At 48.0% G+C, this 21,903-nt stretch overlaps 1 protein-coding gene across 4 annotated transcripts in view; it reads left to right on the forward strand.

The window, feature by feature from the left end:
* Nucleotides 1-6,907: 6,907 nt before the first annotated feature.
* The window catches only part of LOC135903957 (amiloride-sensitive sodium channel subunit delta-like), a 136,913-nt gene continuing 121,917 nt past the window's right edge, over nucleotides 6,908-21,903 (forward strand). For all 4 annotated transcript variants that reach the window (XR_011507438.1, XR_011507439.1, XM_065434467.1 and 1 more), the window contains exon 1: nucleotides 6,908-7,241. Coding sequence is in view for 2 of the 4 variants with exons in the window: in XM_065434467.1 (XP_065290539.1) it covers nucleotides 7,189-7,241 (53 nt within the window). In the remaining 2 variants the exon portion in view is untranslated. The remainder of the gene's footprint in view (nucleotides 7,242-21,903) is intronic.

A 21,903-nucleotide genomic window follows, 5' to 3' on the forward strand; every position in this document is an offset into this window, starting at 1 on the left:
CCGTTGTTTAAAGGGCCCCTCACCAGGCCTGGCCATTATGAGCTGAAGAAGGGCAGAGCGTACAATGCGCGCCAACGATCGTGTTTGCAAAGAATTACATCGCTACGCGCCGAGGAAAGGTCTGACATTTCAATCCGAACGCCGTTTTCTCTTTCCCTCGTGGCGACCGCGCTCCAAGCCGGACGGTGACGTACTCGTGTCCGCAGCGTGACGTCGCTCGTGCTGACACTTGATTTCGGTAATTATTCAAGGCAACATCTGTTACTTGTGTGATCTGTTGCTTGAATTGACGAATTGAAGTTAAGGGAAATAATAAAACACTCAAACGGAATGCCTGCTTGTTTTTTGTTTTACTTCGCACCGAAGCACGAGAGATGTACTTACGCTTCGTCTGCTTGTTCCCACGGACGTGCAGTCACGTGTGCGCAGCTACCGAGACTATGCCATTTTCTACCGTGTTCCAGCGCCCGTGATCGTGCTCTGCGATCCGCTTGTTCTGCCTCACTATTCATGTAGCACTGAATTATACTGCAATCATGTTTCCTTGTGCACAATGCGCAAAATCGTGCGCTGCGCGAACGAGACAACAGCTCGCGCGCGACGCCGTCAGCGGAAATGCGTAACGCCGGGAAAAAAAAGCGAGGAGAAAAAAAAATAGTGAAGGTGGAGCCCGCGACGTATGCCTCATGCGATCCTCGAGGTCCGGCATGGGACAACGCAAAGAAGGAATTTCGCTTGCGAAGGCTAGACGGGGCGAGTGGAGAGGGAGTCTCGCTATGCAGTGGAGCACGCCTGTTGAAATGATGGGTTTGCAGCACTGAAATACTTCTATTTTGGCTATTATTGAGCCGTCTTGAAAAATTTTTGAGGCAGAACGCTCCCTAGAGGACACGTAACAACTTCGAGCGTATAACCAATATTTGCTATGAGGTCTCACCTTCAATAAACTGTCGGGATTAACCCAGTGATAAACACCGGGGCAGCACGATTCAGCTTCGCCGGTTAACTATCTGTACGGAGTGCTAGGCAGTTTTTTTTTTTTTTTAAGCATGGACCGAACAAAAAATTCACATGGCTTACCGGCCAAAGATTAGCATATATAATGGCTACCTAAAACTGTTTTCGGGGTGTTGGAGGAAGAAGACGACGAGTCTGCTGCTAGCCTGTCTGAGTAGCTCTGCCTACATTTATCGTTATTTTCGTTATTTTCTGCTAGTGTTACTGGTCAGAACGGTTCAAGACGTCGGTCGACTCGAAAAGGTACCTTCCGTATCGGAGACCGACGGGTGCTGCGCCACCCGCCGCCTCACAAGGTGCTAGAAGGAACCAAGCTGGCACCGACGAGCACCCCGCCATGACCTCCCAAGGGCTGACACCGGGTCAGAAACGCCAGCTGGTTTGTACAAGCCAGCCTGACAGCAAACGACAAGACACTGGTGAATCTGACGACGAGTCAACTATCATCGAGGGCGACAACGTGGCAAACCCTTCAGACCTGGACATGGCCGAGGGTGGTTTCCGAATTGTGCGCCATCGTAAAGACAGGGCGGAGGGCATTCCAGTGTTAATCACTGCAACATCCGAAAGAGCTGATCTAAGGCAAGTAAACCCTATTGCCCTGTATTCTGAGCTTGAAACGATCCTCGGTGGAGCACCAGTGAAGAGCCACTTCACAGCACAGGGAGCATTGCTATTAGACGTAGAGACAGAAGGACAAGCCAGCGTCCTTCTAGAGACCAAGAATATCGGCGGCATAGACATATCTGCCCGTGTCCCGCACAGTTATATGAAAAACACGTGCATTGTTAGAGGAGTCCCTAAATGGTACTCGGATGAAGAGCTGCTCACCTACCTGAGACCTCAGGGAGTATTCCATGCAAGAAGAATCACCCGTCGGGTCCAAACCTCGTCATCTGAATGGGAGTCAAGGCGCACTAACTCGGTGATTCTCACATTTGCTCCAAATTCTGAACGCCCGGAGAAGATCAACCTTGGTTTTACCAGACACGAGCTTATCGACTACGTGGAGACACCACCACGCTGTTTTAAGTGTCAGCGCTTCGGACATATCGCTAAGTACTGTCGTGGAGAACAGAGGTGCAAGCGCTGTGGGGGACCTCATGACTTTAAGACTTGTGCAACTAAAGACAACTTTGTGTGTGCAAATTGCGGCGGTGACCATCCTGCTAGCTACGGTCGATGTCCTGCGCGGACAGCTGCTCAGCGGAGAAATAAGTTGTTTGTTCTGGGTCCAAAGAGTGCAAGCGCACCATCGACCACGAAGAAGACGTCCAGAGCGCCACAACTAACTGGTTTGGAAACAGAGTACGCATCTCATTTCCCGCGCCTCACACCGATAAACGAAGTTATTGAGCCAACGCAAACGGTCACAGCGGCTGAGAAACCTGTTCGAAAAGAGTCCGAAAAACGCACCTATGCGGCCGCAGTAAACCGACCTCAAGTACCACTTGGCAACAGTCAGCAGGAGAACTGCCAGCACGTGATACGCGCCTTGTTCACGGCACTACGTTCCCACGTCGCGAAGATGCCTGCTAGTTCAACGAAGGATATGTTGGAAGCAGTGCTGGCTCTTGAGTCAGTAATACTCTGCTCTACTTACCCGTACCCTCAGTAACATAATGGCAGCTTCTCGCCCACTTAGTCCATTCCGTCGTCCAAAAGTGCCCTTAATAATGCAATGGAACTGCGCCGGCATTCTACAGCGTCTTTCTGAACTCAGCCTTTTCCTTCGGGACATACCTATACCAATTCTAGCCCTCTCGGAGGCCGGTCTCCCAAATGGAAGGACGATCCCAGGGTACATCAGACATGGAAATCCGAGTATACCATCATTTTCAAACGGAAGTGCGATGATATACATCAGGCGAGAAATACCTCACGTCACCTTACCAGTGCAAGACCTTTGTTCTACCTTATTGGAAGTCGCCGCTGTGCAAGTGTGCCTAGGAAAACGAAAACTCAGTGTGGTGTCGGTGTATATAAGCCCGCGCAGGAAGGTCTCCATGGAGGCGTTCATAAAGGACCTTTGCATTCGTTGCCCCTCTCCTATAATAATATGTGGCGACTTTAACGCACATCATTCGCTTTGGGGAGATAAGACTGCAGATTCCCGAGGCAAGGAACTTGTCGCAGCCATGGATGCTGCTGACTTATGTATCGCGAACGATGGCAAACCAACTTTCTTCAGACCACCAGATTCATGGAGTGCCATAGACCTCGTGATCCATTCTACAGACCTTGTCGTATCGTCAACAACGGCCCCAGACAGGATGGGCAGTGACCACTTTCCGATCTTCACCACCATCACCGGATTTCACACTGCTGGGCGGCAATTCTGTGCTGTGACCCGCTGGGACACATACAGAGAAGCGTTGGATGAATCCCCTGGTGAGCTGTTCGCAGATATGCTGCGGAGCAAAAGAGTGGCTACCTCAATGTTGAAACTGCCAGACCATTTCCCTACTCCTGATTTGAAACTAAAGAACCTCTGCGCAGCGCGTAGGAGAGCGGAACGAAAACTAATGAGAAAAACGGGAAATCCATCTGCGAAAACTGAATACAACAGGATAAACGCTGTCATCCGTCGTCACACAAAAAGATTAAGACGAGTTCAATGGGCTGCTTTCTGTGAGAGTTTATCAGCGTTTACTCCCATGACAAGAATATGGGGAGTAATGAATAGCCTATCTGGAAAGATTCACCTACACAGGCCATTTGAAGCACTTGCTTTAAAGCAAGGAAAAGATTTGCAAACCCTTGCAGAAGATTTTGCAGACGTATACACATATGGCAGATCAGCAGGAGTATCGAACCCTCTGTTGTCTGAAGCATCACATACCATGGATACGCCGTTCACCTTTCGTGAGTTGGATTTGGCGCTTAGCAATTTAAGAAGACGCTGTGCTGTGGGTCCCGATTCAATCAGCAATCAGATGCTGACAAATCTGCCATATGAACGAAAACGAGCCCTTCTGGACATATTTAATCACGTCTGGAGCACAGGAGAGATCCCAGAAGCGTGGAAGACAGCATGGGTGGTTCCAGTGCTCAAGTCCGGAAAGGATCCTGCAAACCTCACCTCATACCGGCCAGTATCGCTCACATCATGCGTATCAAAGTTGATGGAAAGACTAATATCTACGAGGTTAACTTGGTATCTTGAGCAAGGAAATAGACTGCCATCATGTATGACCGGATTTCGTCCACGGTTGAGTGCCCAGGACAGTGTCTTGGATCTACTAAGCCATATCGAGCACCATCGCGTAGACGGCCTTTCCACACTCGCCATATTTATGGACGTTGCCAAGGCATACGACTGTGTGCTTCACACAGGCATCATCAACGGACTCCGAGCCGTGGGCGTCTCTGGAAATGCTCTTCGATTCGTCCATGAATTTCTCAGTGACCGATGTGTCCAAGTTAAGCTCGGAAGTGTAATGAGTGACAAACGACGAATTTCCCTCGGCGTCCCACAAGGAAGTGTCCTGTCTCCCTTGCTTTTTAACGTTGCCATGGCCAGCCTCCCAGATGCCCTGAAAGTAGGTCGGACGGCAGTTAAAATGTCCATCTACGCAGATGACATCTGCATTTGGATCTCGGGGTACCAACACAAACGTTTGGCCCGGATAGCCCAGGCCGCAATCTCCACTATAGATCGCCACTTATCGACGCTTGGCCTGTCTTTATCAGCAGAAAAATCTGCCTTCATGCTTTTCCCGGGAGTGAGACGCAAGTCAACACGTCTGACGCTGAATATCAGAGGGCATTCAATTCTTTGTGCAACTCATGTTCGTTTCCTGGGCGTCACCATCGACAACAAGCTACTTTGGCGTGGTGCGGTCGAAAGTGTTGTGGCTGCATCAGTGCAAAGAATCAACGCACTTCGTCGATTGGCAGGTGTACGTTGGGGAAACAATCCTATATCCATGCTTAAACTGAACGCTGCACTGATAACAAGCCGCATTCTCTATCAGCTCCCTCTGATATCACCGTCAGCGACTCAATTCGAGCGCTTGGAGGCAGTGCACAGAAAGGGACTTCGCTTGGCGATGGGAGTTCCAACGGCGGCTTCAAACAAGAAAGTCACTAATGAGGCAGAGTCTCTCCCACTCCGCCTCTTGGCATCTCAGGCCTTGCTGACGCAGCTATTAAGGCTGGGCGAGTCACGCGCTGGCACGGCGCTTCTCCGACGGCTAAGAGCAAGAACTCGCTCACATTTTCATGCGGCGCTGAACACCTTCCGATTTTTAGGACTGCAATGGCCTAAACAAAGCCGCCTTGACCCGCCATGGTCTTTTCCGGACGTTACCTGCAGCCTTAATGTACCCCACCTACCGACGAAACGCACCATTTCAACTGCCGAAGCCAAGTTTCTTGTGCTGAACCACTTGAGCACTGTGTTTCAAAGCCACCTACAAGTATACACAGACGGTTCGGTGTGCGCACAAACAGATAGCTGTGCAGCGGCATTCTGCATACCATCCCTTGATGTGTCATGGTCTGGCCGACTGGATCGCGTGGTTTCCTCTACAACAGTAGAAAGCGCCGCAATCACCGCGGCTTTGCGGAAACTACGGGCCTTCTCTGCACGTGATGTCGTGGTGCTGACGGATTCCAAGTCAGCATTACAGAGATTACATCGGGGCCTACCTCTAGAGAAATTTACAAGGCAGTCTCTGGCACTGATTGACGACCTAACGAGCAAAGGATTTAGCATAAGGTTTCAGTGGATTCCATCACACGTAGGAATTGATGGAAACGAGGAAGCTGACGCCCTTGCACGCCTAGCGCTTACATGTATCCCAAAAGTGAAAGCTCCAAAACCTTTTCAAAACTCTAAGGGTGCAATCCGCCTTCACTTTAGAGAGATGCACAAGAACCCACACGAACCCTGTGTGACTCATGGATTTACACGCGAACAAGCGACGCTTTTATACCGCATCAGGACCGACTCCGCGTACACCCCAGCTTGGTTATTCAAGACTGGGCTTCGCGCTTCCCCACTCTGTGCTTTCCGTGGTGACATTGGCGACATCGAACATTTCATTTGGCTATGCCCGCAGTTTGACACAGAAAGAAAAGCGATGGTCGACAAGCTACAAAAAAGCGGTCTCACGCACAGGACCTTTGAGGACGTTGTTTTCCCCGGAGGGCCCGCGGCGTTCAGGAAGAGAGCGCAACGACTGCTGATAGCCTTCCTGCGAGACACGGGGCTCATCGACAGCTGGTGACACACCCCTGATCTCAACTCGAAGGAGGATCAGGCGGAACAATTGCCGGCTATGTATGCCAGGCTAACCCCGCCTGCTTCAACATCACCACCACCACCACCACCACCACCTAAAACTGTTTTCGGCGCCCGAGGTCCGACCGCAATAAAAGAACCCGTACCAATTATTCCGCATTCTGAATTACGCGAGGAAGACGGAAACACGAATGGAATGTTGCACTGCAGTTTTTTTTCTTTTCTTCTTTTTCTATAAGAATATGCTTCCCGTAAATTTGAGTACAAGGCGCAGGATGGGGCAGATATGTGTTATTTGTTTGAAGCGGCAAGCAGCAAGATTATATATGTTATTCCGCCTGCGTTTCGCAAGTCTACTGATGGAAAGCCATATGCGCAGAAATACACACGAGAGATACATGCTGCTTGAAGAACAAGAAAAATATCTGTTCTCGAAATGGAACCGTACAATAACACAGTATAGAATGAAAGCCGACACAGTGGCCGCAATGCACGCGCAGTCACCGAGCGGCATTAAAGAACTGTAATAAAGAAGAGAAAGAGCGGCAACTATTCCTAAGGAATAAATACATGTCATACACAATTATAGTGGGCATGGGAGAATTAGAGTGGGCATGGGAGCAGCGCCTTCGGCACCGCTCCTAATCGTCAAACTTTCACCATGTAGGTCATTCAGGTGCTCTTCGTGCCATGGTTATCGGCTGTGGTCAGTGACTCCTCAAGCTTTTTCACCCCGCTGTCAATGACGGCCCCTTGGATTGGCCGGCCGGACGAAATGTCAGCTGCGCCGACCTACTGCGCGGTTGACTATGATGGGCCTGCAGCGGCACAACTCGTCTACTGCCCAACAGCGCAATGGACAACTGCATCAATCACCGGGGACGATTTAAGCAGCCGGCTCGCCAGCGTTTCCTTCAGTGGGCATGGGAGCAGCGCCTTCGGCACCGCTCCTAATCGTCAAACTTTCACCATGCAGGTGTGTACCTACTTTTCCCTGTATGCGAAAAAAAAACGACAATCGTTGTTTGTTGCTGTTCCCATGCCCACACGTCTTGCGCGAAACCTTGTCGGAGTGCTTTTCTATGGCGTTACTGTTATTGTGCTGCGGGGATATTGAATCTAACCCTGGGCCCACCACTAGAGCAGATGCACTTCTTGATATCGAATCTTTACCAGACAACCCCGCTGAACAAATGGGTGCCCTTTTTCGTTTGCTAAAGGATGTTCACACACGTTCATTGCAGAGCACAAAATTCCAAGCCGAACTAGCAGCCGACATAAAAAGCATTAAATCTGGACAAAAAAATATTGAAGCGAAAGTATCCGATATCCAAACACGACTTGACGCCCTGGAAAAGAAATCCTGTACAATAGACGACCTTGGTGCACAAATTACACATATACAGTCAACTACTGACTTGCTGGCTGTACAGAACAACCTCTTGCAGTCACGTGTTGACGAAATGGAAGATCGGTCACGAAGAAATAACCTAATATTTTATGCTTTGCCTGATGCGAACGAAACATGGCAAGAAACGGAAACAAAATTAATTGAAGTACTAAGTAAAGTCGTAGATTCATTTCCAGCTGGTTCAATTGAACGTGCGCATCGTCTGGGCACTCTATCACCGAACAAATGCCGTCCCGTTATTGTGAAGCTTGTGAACTTTAAAACCAAGGAACAGCTACTTTCCGCACGCAAGCTGTTGAAATCAAAAAATGTAACAGTATCTGAAGATTTCTCGCCCGCCACCCGTGTCACACGAAAGAAACTAACCGAATTCGCCAAAAACCTTCCTGGTTCCCCATCCTTTCTACTCAGCTACAATAAGGTCATCGTTAATAAGAAACGCTACACTTACAACACATTGACGGATAGCATCGAAGAAATTAAAACCAATGAACGCACTGAGCGGCATGAGCCCGTCACTAACACTGCAAATGCTATGCCCTAGGAAGGCGAGAGGGGTGCTGGACGGCCATTCGCACAACTGTCTATCATGTACACCAATGCACGCAGCGTCGTCAACAAACATGATTCGTTGTCATCGGCGATAGATTCCTGCTCTGCGCACATTGTTGCTCTTACGGAAACTTGGCTCTTTCCTGACGTACAAGATTGTGAAATCTTTCATGAAGCCTCACATTTTAACATATACCGATGCGACAGCACTACCTCTCGAGGTGGGGGCGTACTACTTGCGATTTTAAATGATATTCCTTCATCGAGCATATCAGTTAGCACATACCTCGAAATCGTCTGGGCATCAGTAAAAATTGACCATCGTAAACTCATTTCTGGCCCCCTTCTTCCGCTTCCTGTTTTTTAAATGAACTGCATGACGTCCTTAATACGATTTACACTCGGTTTCCCACGTCACCCGTCATACTTTTAGGGGATTTCAACTTCCCTAATATAATATGGAATACGAACCCTCCTACTTTAACTCCGTACTCAACCGAATCACAAGAATTTTTGGATATATGTTCTGCATTTTCGTTAACCCAAACTGTTTCCGAACCAACCAGATTATCCGCTACTGCACCCCACACACTTGACTTAATTCTAACAACTACCCCTGATCTTCTCTCTGATGTTACTTGCTATCCTGGAATTAGTGACCACCTACTGCTAAACTTTCACATCGAAACAACCGCGCCAAAACGCTCAAAACAACGCAAAACTATTTTTGACTACAACAGAGCAAACTTTGACGCAATCAATACTGAACTCCATGCATTCATAGACATCTTCTTGCATAACTTCGACAATAACTCAGTGCACGCTAATTGGGACGCATTCGAAACTAAAGCGCATGAACTAATAAAAAAATACATTCCAAAGCGAGTCATCACCACCCATTCGCAGGCACCATGGTATAACAATCATTGAAAACGGCTATCCTACAAGAAAAAACGTCTTTATCGCGCAGCCAGGCTCTCACCTTCTAATTTACGTTGGGATGTGCACAAGGCTGCATCTGACGCTTATCTTGCAGCCATTAGAGACGCCAGAGAAAACTATTTATCTACTGTGCTTCCGTCGATGCTGGCCTCTAACGTAAAGAAATTTTGGCGCACCATTAACCCTCCACCACACGACACTATCACCTTACATGATTCTTCTGACGAACCCGTACCCAACAATCTTTGTGCGACCCTTCTTAATCTAACATTTGTACAGAATTTTTCCTCTGCTTCTTCAAATGAATTACCCCTGACACAAGCGTTCAACTACGTAGCTATGCCTTCAGTACGAATCGACGTATCTGGTGTCGCTAAGCTTATCTACGGGTTAAACAACTCGTCCTCTCCCGGCTTCGACGGTATTAACACCAAATTTTTGAAAAACACCAGTACCTACTGCTCTATTATATTAACAAAAATATTCCAACAATCCTTGGACACGGGTACGCTCCCCGAAAAATGGAACATAGGAAAGGTGATTCCAATCTTCAAATCAGGCAATAAAAACTTTCCTTGTAATTATCGCCCTATTTCTCTCACCAGTAACTGTTGCAAAATACTAGAACACGTAATCTACACTAACTTGGTTAACTTTCTGGAATCAAACTCATTTTTTAGCGCGGCTCAACACGGCTTTCGCAAAACATATTCATGTAAACGCAACTTATGTGCTTTACTCACGCGTTGCACCAAATCTTAGATCGATCATCTCATGCCGTTTGCTTATTCTTAGATTTTTCAAAAGTGTTTGACAAGGTCTCACATAGATTACTGCTTCATAAACTAAATCAATTAAATTTAGACACTGGTTTGTTAAAATGGATTGAATTTTTTCTTACAAATCGTTCACAGTTTGTTGTCGCGAATCAGTGCTGCTCTGCTTTTAGTCACGTTTCTTCAGGCGTTCCGCAGGGATCGGTTCTTGGACCGCTTTTGTTTCTTATCTATATCAATGACTTGGCGCCTCTCTTAAAATCTAACGTTCTTTTATTTGCTGACGACTGTGTTATCTTTTGCGAAATAAGAACTGTTAATGACACTACCCACTTACAGTCCGATCTAGATGCGGTTGCTACTTGGTCCAAAACGTGGCTCATGGAACTTAACACTAGCAATGTAAAACAATGCACATTTCCCGCACTTAGACCTCCATATCTCCTTTTTACCTTAACAATGTTCAATTAGAATCAGTCATCTCGTACAAATACCTTGGCATTCACATTACCACTAACTTAACCTGGAACATTCATATTGAACATATAGTTAGCAACGCAAACCGCATGTTAGGTTACCTACGTCGTAACTTTCTTAGAGCACCATCGTCACTTAAACTATTGCTGTATAAAACACTAATACGTTCCAAGCTGGAATACGCATGCTCGATATGGGATCCAAGTCAGGACAAGCTTGTAACGGCACTAGAACTTGTTCAAGATAACTCCGTTAGGTTTATTTTGTGCAACTACAATAGAACTGCTAGTATTACTGCCATGAAGTCTAATCTTGCTCTCCCATCCCTGTCTGCGCGCCGCCAAATTTCCAGACTAACTCTTTTTCATAAGTTGTACTATCATCCTGTTTTGCGCGACCAATTTATCTCTAGGCCTCATTACCGATCCCATCGCATCGATCACAGCCACAAAGTTGGTATTGACATTTGCAACACTAAGCATTTCTTTCACTCCTTTTTGCTCGCGATTGGAATCACCTTCCCTCTGATGCCGTATCTATCACTGATAACCATCACTTCCGAAATCTTCTAGCCAACAATGTATAAACAAGGTATTTGTAATGTTGTTTTTTCATGTTATTGTGCTAATATTTTACGTAATTTTTCCAATGATATAGCTAACATTGTATAATGAGCGAATATTGTATTTTTCTTGTACGTTTTGCTTGTATATTAACACCACTCCCCTCTGTAATGCCTTTGGCCCTGAGGGTATCATAAATAAATAAATAAATAAATAAATAAATAAATAAATAAATAAATAAATAAACACCTTGAGGGGTCTAAAAGTATATACCACCGCGTGGACTGTTAGGAATGACCCTTCCGAGAAGTATCGCCAGCAGTTTCCAACGGCGCGACCTTGATGCGGCCCAATTCACTTCCATCGCAGTTTTTTTCGTCGCCGCGCGCCTCTCTGCAAAGCATGCGCCGCCCCAGCCGCTCGCCCCACTCAACCGTATTCTAGTATACACTCCACCTAAACGGCAAGTTGACGCCGCCATCTTGTTCGTCGTCCCAGTCAAAGACTGCGCACTGTGACGGCGTATTGGCACGGTACCAACCAGATTTCCGTGCGCCGCAGCCGCCGGAAGCGAATTAGGCCTGGGCTCTCGGCGCCGTTTCGAAACTTTGATCATGGCGAAGCCATATCGAAAATTCTGCAGCGTATATAAATTCGGAAAGAAGCGCAAGAAAAAAAAACTAGCCTAAAGCGAGATCATGGCTCATCACAAGTGATTACAGCGCAGGGCGGCGGTGCAATGCGATTCATGGGTCGAAACGCCCATTTATGCACCTGTTTCGGCGGCCGCCTCGGACGACGTCGCTGACCGGCAACGTGGCACAAGGATCTAGACAACGTTCTTGACGCGCACAACAGCGGACATTGACCTAAGATCTGCAGCTTATGGTCAACTTCCGGTGCGCGAGGACTCTGAGCCAGAGAGTTTTGTTTTTCGCTATTTACTCAGTTTCAATTTTTCGTAACCTTACAATCTTCTCACAGGCTCTTCTCAGATTAGGCACATTCGATTTGATCAGTTTTATTTTGCTGAAAAGTTGAATGTTTAACGAGTGCAAAAGGGCGTCAAATGTTGCTTTGGGAAGTCTTAAAATTTCAGAAAGGGTGAAATAAAAGTGTTTTTTCTCAGTCATTCAAATTAGAACATTGAAGCTTCATAACTTTGTTCTAGGAAAGCTAGAACCATAAAATTACTCTTATTGCGCTGTTTGATGCCTGTAGAATACAATGAAATTTAATAAAGCAGGATCTATGCAGCCAGTTTATTAAAATGTCATCAAATGATGTTTTCATGAATAATTTAAATATAATGGCGTGGTGTACATAAAGACTGAGTTCGTAATTGATAGCGCATGAAGGTACAGAATCACTGAAGTATCCTTCATCCTAACTTAAATAACAAAACACTTTATGTCTTAAAACATCTTCCCCCCTTAACCACTTCGTCCCATTCAAGCTGTTTTATGTTCAGAATCGGAATCAGAATCGGTTTTATTGTGATGATTAGAAAGATTACAAGATGTTAATATACAGAAGGAGGTCTAGTGCAAGTCTTCTAGTGCAACTTTGATTGCACTAGAAGGTGCAAGTAACAAAATATTTTTGTCATGTCAGCTGGCTGTTGCAGTAGAGCTATTGTTACATGGGTGGTAGGGTGAGATTACTGTATCTATATGATCAAACCCCGCTAGCTCTGATTTGCATGCACTGTATATGTTACAATCAAGGTAGCCCAAGGATATCTTTCCTTGTTTTGTGTAACATGTCTTGAACCACACCTAAAGGGTGTCCATGAATATTGTAATTCAACTGTTTTTCTTTTTTCAACAACCTCCTGCACAGCCGCATGCTTAAGCTGCAAGTTGCTTGTGTGCTTGCTGAACCTTTTTGTGATGAAATCTATCGGCTCCATTGCTACGCACGCAAAAGCTCCTATTCATTTAGCATAGTCCACAATGTAAAATTTTACACATTGATATTCACACTCAAGAAAGTTGGATTGCGAGAAACCACACAGTGCAAGCACAATCCATGAGCCATATCATAATAATGAAATTAAGATGTCACGAATGGGTTTGCTGAAATTGTTGATACAGGACACCCACCATCTTTATGCGCGCATAACCTGCACCGAAAATTTTAAAAATTTAAACCAGAAAAGTTGGGGTGCGGGTATCAAGGCCGCCATCTGGCATCTAGTTCAGACTCTCCCACACACCACTAAGTCATGTTTGGATAATGTTTCGACTGGGACGCTCATAGTATCCGTCCGTCCGTCCGTCCGTCCGTCCGTCCGTCCGTCCGTCCGTCCGTCCGTCCGTCCGTCCATCCGTCCATCCATCCATCCATCCATCCATCCATCCATCCATCCGTCCATCCGTCCGTCCGTCCATCCATCCATCCATCCATCCATCCATCCATCCATCCATCCATCCATCCATCCATCCATCCATCCATGGAAAAAGGGGAACAAGAAATCTACGCTTTGCCGACGCAGCATGCTCCGGTCTGTCTCTGTTGCGACAATGCGACACGTGATCTGCTGTCGCTGAGAAAACTGCCTCCCGCCTCTCTTCTCTAGAGGGAGAGTTGTGCCAGGCACCATTGTTTTGTTGCTGCGCGTGGCGGCCTTCTCACGGCTGATGCTTTCAACAATGGCTCGGTTGAACCTTTCTATGTGTAAAATGGTCGGTGCCGCTGATTGGTGGTGGCTATAGGCGTGGTAAGTGGCTCGTCACTGCAGCTTTTGACATGGCTGTCATGTGAGTGCGGGCCGCTGCTCCGAAAACCGTCTCGGTGGATAGCCTGCAGAATGCAGTGCTCACTGCCTCGGTGGAACACAACACTTGCAATAATAAAGACAGATTGAGATCGAAATGCACAGAACCTGGAGTGACGTTGATCGTCAACTAGTTGTGTTTCTTTTTCTTTCTGCTGTCTAATTTTTTTTTTTCAATTGTTAGCATTCGACAAAGTACGGACCTGCTAAAGGAACGATCTAGGCTTGAAATGGTAAATGTAGCTTTGTGCCTATAAACACATATGGCGTTTTTCACTGGTCGATCTGGAGCGGCCGCCGAAATCCTCGAGCGAGCGCTCGGGTTTCGCGAATCCGAATCGGCCAGCGGAGCGCAAAAATGCTCCGTGGGGGATCACACAGGAAGTCTGCGTGCACGTCGCACAAACCGGTTCCGGAAACCAGGCCCGACTTCTGCTCTCTACGTTTCCACGACAACCAAACTCACCGTCCCCCGTGCGTAATTTGACCACGGCAATCGCAGAGTCCGTCATTTCCATGTCGCGCCCGCAAGGATTATGCATGGACAATGTGCATAGAAGGCTTCGTACAGCACCTGCGTCACCTAGTAATCGCTGTCGTCCGAGCTCTCATCGCTAAACGCCAGCTCTGCAGCAGCAACGAACGCAGCCATTTTGCGAAGCAACACAGTGTTGTGCGTACCAACCGGTACCGATTGACGGAAGTGACGCGAGCTATTTCCGCCCGAATCCGCGCCTCGGCGGCGGAGCAAGTGAGAGCGATCCGGCGCGGAGCGAGTTGATCCGAAACGACCAGTGGAACGCGCGAACCCGCTCCAGATCGACCAGTGAAATTCGGATTCGTTGCCCTGGAGCAAGAAATCCTGCTCCGAATCGACCAGTGAAAAACGCCAATAGATATAAAGGGAAGGAAATTGCGATTGACCGCAGCGCTGTCTGCTGACACCTGAACAGCCGTCGGCAGTAGAGGAGGGGTGGCGATAAAAGAGTAGGCAGGCTTAATGGTTAGTAGAGAGTATACAGCAAAAACGAAATATTTACAACAGAGCGACTAACTAAAGAAAAAAAAAAGACAGCTCGTTTGTGGAGTGAGTTGCTCGAGAAAGATTGCCACCGGCACTGCGAGGTCGCGTGGAACACGGGGATGGCGAGGCCCGACTGCTCGAAGAAGTCGCATGCAGCGCTTTTGTAAGCTACCCCGGACCACGTGCACGTGCATAGAAATTAGAGTTCTGTGCACCGCTGATACCAGTTTTGTTTTGACCGCATGCGCCGCGTGACCTGATGCTTAATTCCTTACGTTCTAAAGCCCCTCCAGCAGCGGCGTAGCAGGAAATTTGTTTCGGTGGAATTTTCCGCCGACATCTACCACGCCTACACCTCTCTCTCTCTCTCTCTCTCTCTGTATATATATATATATATATATATATATATATATATATATATATATATATATATATATATATATATATATATATATATATATATATATTGTTTTTCCACCCACTTTCATTTCCATTAATTTATCGTTTCCTTTTTTCATTTATTAAGCAGAAGTAATTTCCCCTATGTTGTCCTTGGTGTCAGTGTTTGATGGCTTCTTATGATATGACTAATAAAAATCGCGCCTCTCAGTTAATCCCCTTTCTTCTCGTTTATTACATAACGAGGGTCTCGAATACGGCATCATTGATGCCTTCAAGTAGCATGTGTGGGTTTATTGACCGGTTGCCTTCACCCAAAAAGATCACGTTCTCGTAACGCCTGCGGCAGGACGGATGTTCTACGTCCGCCGCCTAGGTCTGTGAGTGGTGGCGCTGGCTAACACTCCCAGGGTTCTACAAGGAAACATGAATACCCAAGAAAGTGGATGGGGAAACGGCGCCGCGGTAGCTCAATTGGTAAAACATCGCATGCGAAATGCGAAGGTTGTGGGATCGTTCCCCACCTGCGGAAAGTTGTTTTTTCATCCACTTTCATTTCCATTAATTTATCGTTTCTTTATTTCATTTATTAAGCACAAGTAACTTCCCCTGTGTTGTCCTTGGTGTCAGAGTTTGTTGGCTTCTTATGATATGACTAACAAAAATCCGTCCCCTCGGTTAACCCCCTTTCTTCTCGTTTATATATATATATATATATAGAAAGATGTTTTAAGGAGGTGTGGTCGGAGCCCCCAGTCCAGGGCCCCACTGGCCTCCGCCGCCTGCCTGACCTGGCTAATTAAGGAATTTTGTCTTGCTAAGTCGGAAGGCACGAGCTGTGCATCCCACTGCTCCATTGCGTTATTGCTATTTGGCCTATGAGGGCGCTTAGTGCACTCCCAGATTACTTGTATTAGGATGGGTATGCCACCGCACCAAGGGCAGTTGGCCCTATAGCGAGTGGGATACATGGGGTTTAGCAATTTTAGAGGGGGGGATACCCCAATCTGTATTTTGCGCCAATCGGCGGCCTCTTTCCCGCTAAGTTGTGGGTGAGGCAGCGGGTATTTTTTGCGGACTCCGCGCTGACGAGCAAGGATGTCTTTGCCATCTAAACTGACGGGAAAGATAGTACGAGTGGTTGGGATTAGAAGAGGACGCCGTCGCTCGGTTGGTACACCCTTGAGCTAACGCGTTAGCCTGTTCCTTCCCTTGTACCCCGCGTGTCCCAGCCACCAGAGTAGGCGATGAGGGTGGGTGACAGATTTGGGAATTATCGCGAAGCTACCCACAGTCACGTGCCCCTTGAGAAACATGCGACATGTTTCCCGAGAGTCCGTGACCACAACCGAGTCCCTTTGCGAACGCTCTGCCTGATCGAGAGTTCCAATCAGTCGGCCGGAGTGAACGGACGTGTCGTCGGCGCGCTCCGCAACCACCGAGACGACGCGATCTTCACCGACCGGCCTTGCCGGGGCCGCTTTCGCCGGGAGTCATATGGGAAGCGGTCTTCTCACCGTTTCCCACCGACCGCCTCTTTCCCGGGACTGGCCGCTGGGTCCTCTTCGCTTCGGCCCCGCACCTGATATCTCGAGTGCGCACAACTACACCAACGCCTTCATACAGGTGAGCGCTCTCTACTGACCCCTCTTGAGGCGTGTGTGATCCCCAGGGGGCCACCAGGCACGAAAACCCGGCCCCTTTGCGTCACTGCCGTGCTACGCCTCGCGACGCAACTTCCCTCTACTGTGACCAGCATGGAGGTTCAGGTGCAAGGTACGGACATGGACCCGAGCCAGTATGACCCTCGGGACTGGACCCAAGTCCTGACAACACAGGCGAACCACCGGGAAACCAGAAAAGCGACCCAAGGTACAAACGCCTATCCTGTCGGTCGGGAGAAGCAGTCAGTCGCGGGAAACACGGGAGACCACACAGCTCCCGCACTACACAGCTCCTCGACGCAGCTACGCGCGCTCCGTACAGCTGCAAAAAAAGGTCAAGCAACTGCCGCCTTCCGCTCAAGCAAAGTCGTCTTCCGCTCTCAGGGAGGCCTTGACCTGACGATGCTCCAGCCACGCTACCTCCTCACCGCTATCATGCAGGCCGCTGCACTGACCGACCCATCTACGCTGACGCTTCGGATTCACCCCGTCTATAACACTTGCATAGTGTCTGCGGCGAATCAAGATGACGCTCTCAAGTTCGTACAACTCCAGCACATCATCTACGACCAGCTTGAGTATGCCATGGCGGCATATATTGCACCCCTTGATGGCTCAGTTAGGGGACTTATTACGAATGCCTACTGGAAAGAATCACCGCAAGAACTCCTAGCAGACTTGATCGCCCGCAACCCCCACGCTACTACACTATATGCTCGATGTATGGGACTCACACGCTCGATACTCATCACCTTAGGTCAAGCTATCTTCCCCCGAAAAATTTTTTATGGCGGAGGACTGCATCTGTGCACGCCCTATACACCAAGGATCGAGACCTGCGGTAACTGCCGGCACATAGGCCACTGCACGGATGTCTGTATCCAACCTAGGACAAACAATTAAGTGCCCCAGATGCGGCGAGTTACACCCGAAGGAGCCAACTCCAACATGCACTCCAGTCTGCATCATTTGCGAAGGCCCGCACTTGTCCGGGACTCGTGAATGCAAGCACCGCCACCTCCATAGGACAACCAAGCCCATCTCCGAACGCGAAGCACGATCCCGGCGACGAGTACGCCACCACTCACCGCGCAGTGCAGGATCCGAACGCCCGGAACCATCTGCCGGCCAACAAACAGGGCGCTCCAAGAGCTCGGACCGACCGACATGGGCCGACAAGCTGAAGACGCCCAACGTGAACACAAAACTGGCAAGCAACACCCCGCTAATTACCCCGGACCCCTGTGCCCAGGAGCTTCGGGCTCTGCGTGTGGAGGTAAGCAGCCTCACAACACATTTAACAACCCGCCGCGGCTGCTTAGTGGCTATGGTGTTAGGCTGCTGAGCACGAGGTCGCGGGATCGCATCCCGGCCACGGCGGCCGCATTGCGATGGGGGCGAAATGCGAAAACACCCGTGTACTTAGATTTAGGTGCACGTTGAAGAACCCCAGGTGGTCGAAATTTCAGGAGTCCTCCACTACGGCGTGCCGCATAATCAGAAGGTGGTTTTGGCACGTAAAACCCCATAATTTAATTTTTAACACATTTAACACACAACCCCGTTCCCCCCTCCCACCCACTGTGGAGTCACCCACTGCACCTGCCATACCCGCCTCACCCCCCCTCTCCCATAAGAAGAAACGCACACCGGACTCGCATGACGATTATCAAGCTGATCTCAAAGACTTGGAATCCGAATTTGACGCTAAATTGGTAGCTCTGGAGGCGCGCCTCGAAACCTAATTCACAACACTCGCCGAACAGCTATCTTCTCGCCTTGAGTAACAGATACCCGCCGTGGTTGCTCAGTGGCTATGGTGTTAGGCTGCTGAGCACGAGGTCGCGGGATCGAATCCCGGCCACGGCGGCCGCATTGCGATGGGGGCGAAATGCGAAAACACCCGTGTACTTAGATTTAGGTGCACGTTGAAGAACCCCAGGTGGTCGAAATTTCAGGAGTCCTCCACTACGGCGTGCCGCATAATCAGAAGGTGGTTTTGGCACGTAAAACCCCATAATTTAATTTTTAACACATTTAACACACAACCCCGTTCCCCCCTCCCACCCACTGTGGAGTCACCCACTGCACCTGCCATACCCGCCTCACCCCCCCTCTCCCATAAGAAGAAACGCACACCGGACTCGCATGACGATTATCAAGCTGATCTCAAAGACTTGGAATCCGAATTTGACGCTAAATTGGTAGCTCTGGAGGCGCGCCTCGAAACCTAATTCACAACACTCGCCGAACAGCTATCTTCTCGCCTTGAGTAACAGATACCCGCCGTGGTTGCTCAGTGGCTATGGTGTTAGGCTGCTGAGCACGAGGTCGCGGGATCGAATCCCGGCCACGGCGGCCGCATTTCGATGGGGGCGAAATGCGAAAACACCCGTGTACTTAGATTTAGGTGCACGTTAAAGAACCCCAGGTGGTCAAAATTTCCGGAGTCCCCCACTACGGCGTGCCTCATAATCAGAAAGTGGTTTTGGCACGTAAAACCCCATATATTATTATTATTATTGAGTAACAGATGGACACACTTTTCACACACTTAGGCCTAACTCTCGAACGTACTTTTGCACAATTTGAGACGCGCCTTCAGAGGCTAGAGACAAATACCAGCTCTTCACATGAGGGGTCCCCTACCTCCATCCTACACTTATACCTACTACTCCTATCCCACTTCCACTACCATCACGAGAACCTATCCTCGCCCCACCCACGCTCCAATATGGCGGGCCGGGAGAATTCTACCCACCTATCACTAGTTCAATGGAACTGCCGCGGCTTTCGGGGCAAGCAAGCGCCGCTGCAGCTCTTAATACCTACCCTCCCTGCCATACTTAAGCTCCTTTTGCTGCAGGACACACAACACAAAGCCAAACTTCCCAGTTACACTCGCAGCACACGCAGTACACTCAGATACCACCGCGACAACCCTCGGGTATCCACACTGATACATCGCACTATTACCTACCAAGAACACACAATCACCTCCACCACCCCGTGTGTCCTCATCGAAATCATCCCCATGATACGTAATACACCTCCGATCTTTATTGCCAACATATACCAATCCCCACGCCAACCCATGACCACTCCCGATACTCCAGAAAATTCATCGCATCGCGGGCCGAAATCCCCTACTCATCCCCTACTCAGCACCCGAGCTTCAGCTTGGGTGCTCCTATCTAAATACATGTACAAGGAAAATTTGTTTTTCTCGGCAACCACTGCACCAAATTTGAAGAGGTTTGTTGCATTTAAAAGAAAAACTTAATATCTAGTGACACTGGATTTCGAGTTTTTGAGTTAGGTCGTCAATGTTTTATATAAAAATTGGCAAAAATCGAAAATTTCCAAAAACGAAACTATGAAGTTTACACCTCTATAACTCAACAACGAAAAATGAGAATACAATTCTGGAAATTGCATCTAATAGTACATCTAAATCTAATAGTACATCTACAGCGGACAAAATTCGTATGTTACATGGGAATATCGAAAAATTTAGTAATACGGAAATACAGCTTTTGCAGAACCCCCGTAAACAGCGTGACAAATTCACGTAAGATGTAAGATGACATATCGAATTTGTACGCTTTGAATGATCTAATGGATGCCGTTCACAGAACCGCGATATCTGTTCTTGATGCAGAGCTATGAGTTTGTAAACTCCGTGCTTCTATTTTTTTCAAACTGTCGAATATTTGAAAATTTTTAAAACAAAATTCAAGCATTAAATCGAAATTCCGCTTCCAACAGTCACTAGAATTTTACTTTCTCTCTCAAATGCAACAAATTTCATTAAAATCAGTTCAGGGGTTATCTCAGAAAAACGTTTTTGCATTTTACATGTATTGAATATAGCCGCGTCGGAGTTGTGCCCGATCTAAAGCTTCCTCTTAACTCTCAGCACACGGACTGGGGTTATCGGTACACCACAGACCGGGGTCACGGGCTTTGGACTACCATCCAAAACCTGCGCCTTACTTCACATAACACTTTCACACACCAACCCCAATCGGCAACAGTGTAAAGATGGATACTTGTCCGGACCTTACACTCAGCCGTTGCCTCAAAGGTATATCGTGGTCACGTACGCAACACACACTCGGAAGCGACCATTACATTATCGCCATCCAAATACCTCACACACAACACAGCCCTCGACTCGTCAGCCACAATCCTATCAAATGGGACGCAATCCGGTCCGCACGCCGAGAAAACCCAGACACCCCGATACAAGACATTAATAATTGGGTCGCATCTCTCCTAAACGACATAACCGCACACACACTACACATTACCACGTCACCGGGCACCCCAACACTGCACACGCGCCTAGCCCACCTCTGGGAGGCACACCGCAGCACCTTAGAGAGGTGGAAAAGCCAAAACCATAATAGAAAGTTAAAACGAAGACTGGACACGCTACAGACACAAATCGCCGCACACGCCGAGGAGCTGTGCCGTTCCAACTGGGGTCAGGTGTGCAACAGTATATCTGGCAACCTCTCTACCAAGAACGCATGGCAACTCCTACGGCACCTTGTTGGCCCCATACACTCGCGCACAGCATCACAACACCACATTACACGACTCATTCACAACTCCACGCTCTCCTCCGACACTCTTCTGGACCAACTCCGGACCAGGGTGTCTACCAAGTTGACATTTCCAAATTCCCTGAGTTTTCTAGGTTTTCCCTGAGTGCCTTTGCAAAATTCCCTGAGCGATGCAGAACTATGTTTTATGTCAAGACGGGCAGAAACCATATCGTTCAATGCTGTCGCTCTCTAGTAAGCATATGAAAAAAAAATTAAAAACAAACTACCTAATCCATATTGAATACTAAGGAGTAGTGTTATTCAAAAAGAGAATAGAAGGGAGGGGTTAGTAAAATGCACAGTAAATAAAATGTCTTCGAAAAAAATTGCAAATCGAGTCGGACATTCTCAAATACGAATAAAAATGAGATGCATACAAGCAAATATTTTCGGATATGAGCTATATTTCTATCAACTGATAGCAACCCCAGTGGTATG

The sequence above is a fragment of the Dermacentor albipictus genome, chromosome 1 (genome assembly GCF_038994185.2).
Source record: "Dermacentor albipictus isolate Rhodes 1998 colony chromosome 1, USDA_Dalb.pri_finalv2, whole genome shotgun sequence".
Classification (NCBI taxonomy): Eukaryota; Metazoa; Arthropoda; class Arachnida; order Ixodida; family Ixodidae; genus Dermacentor; species Dermacentor albipictus.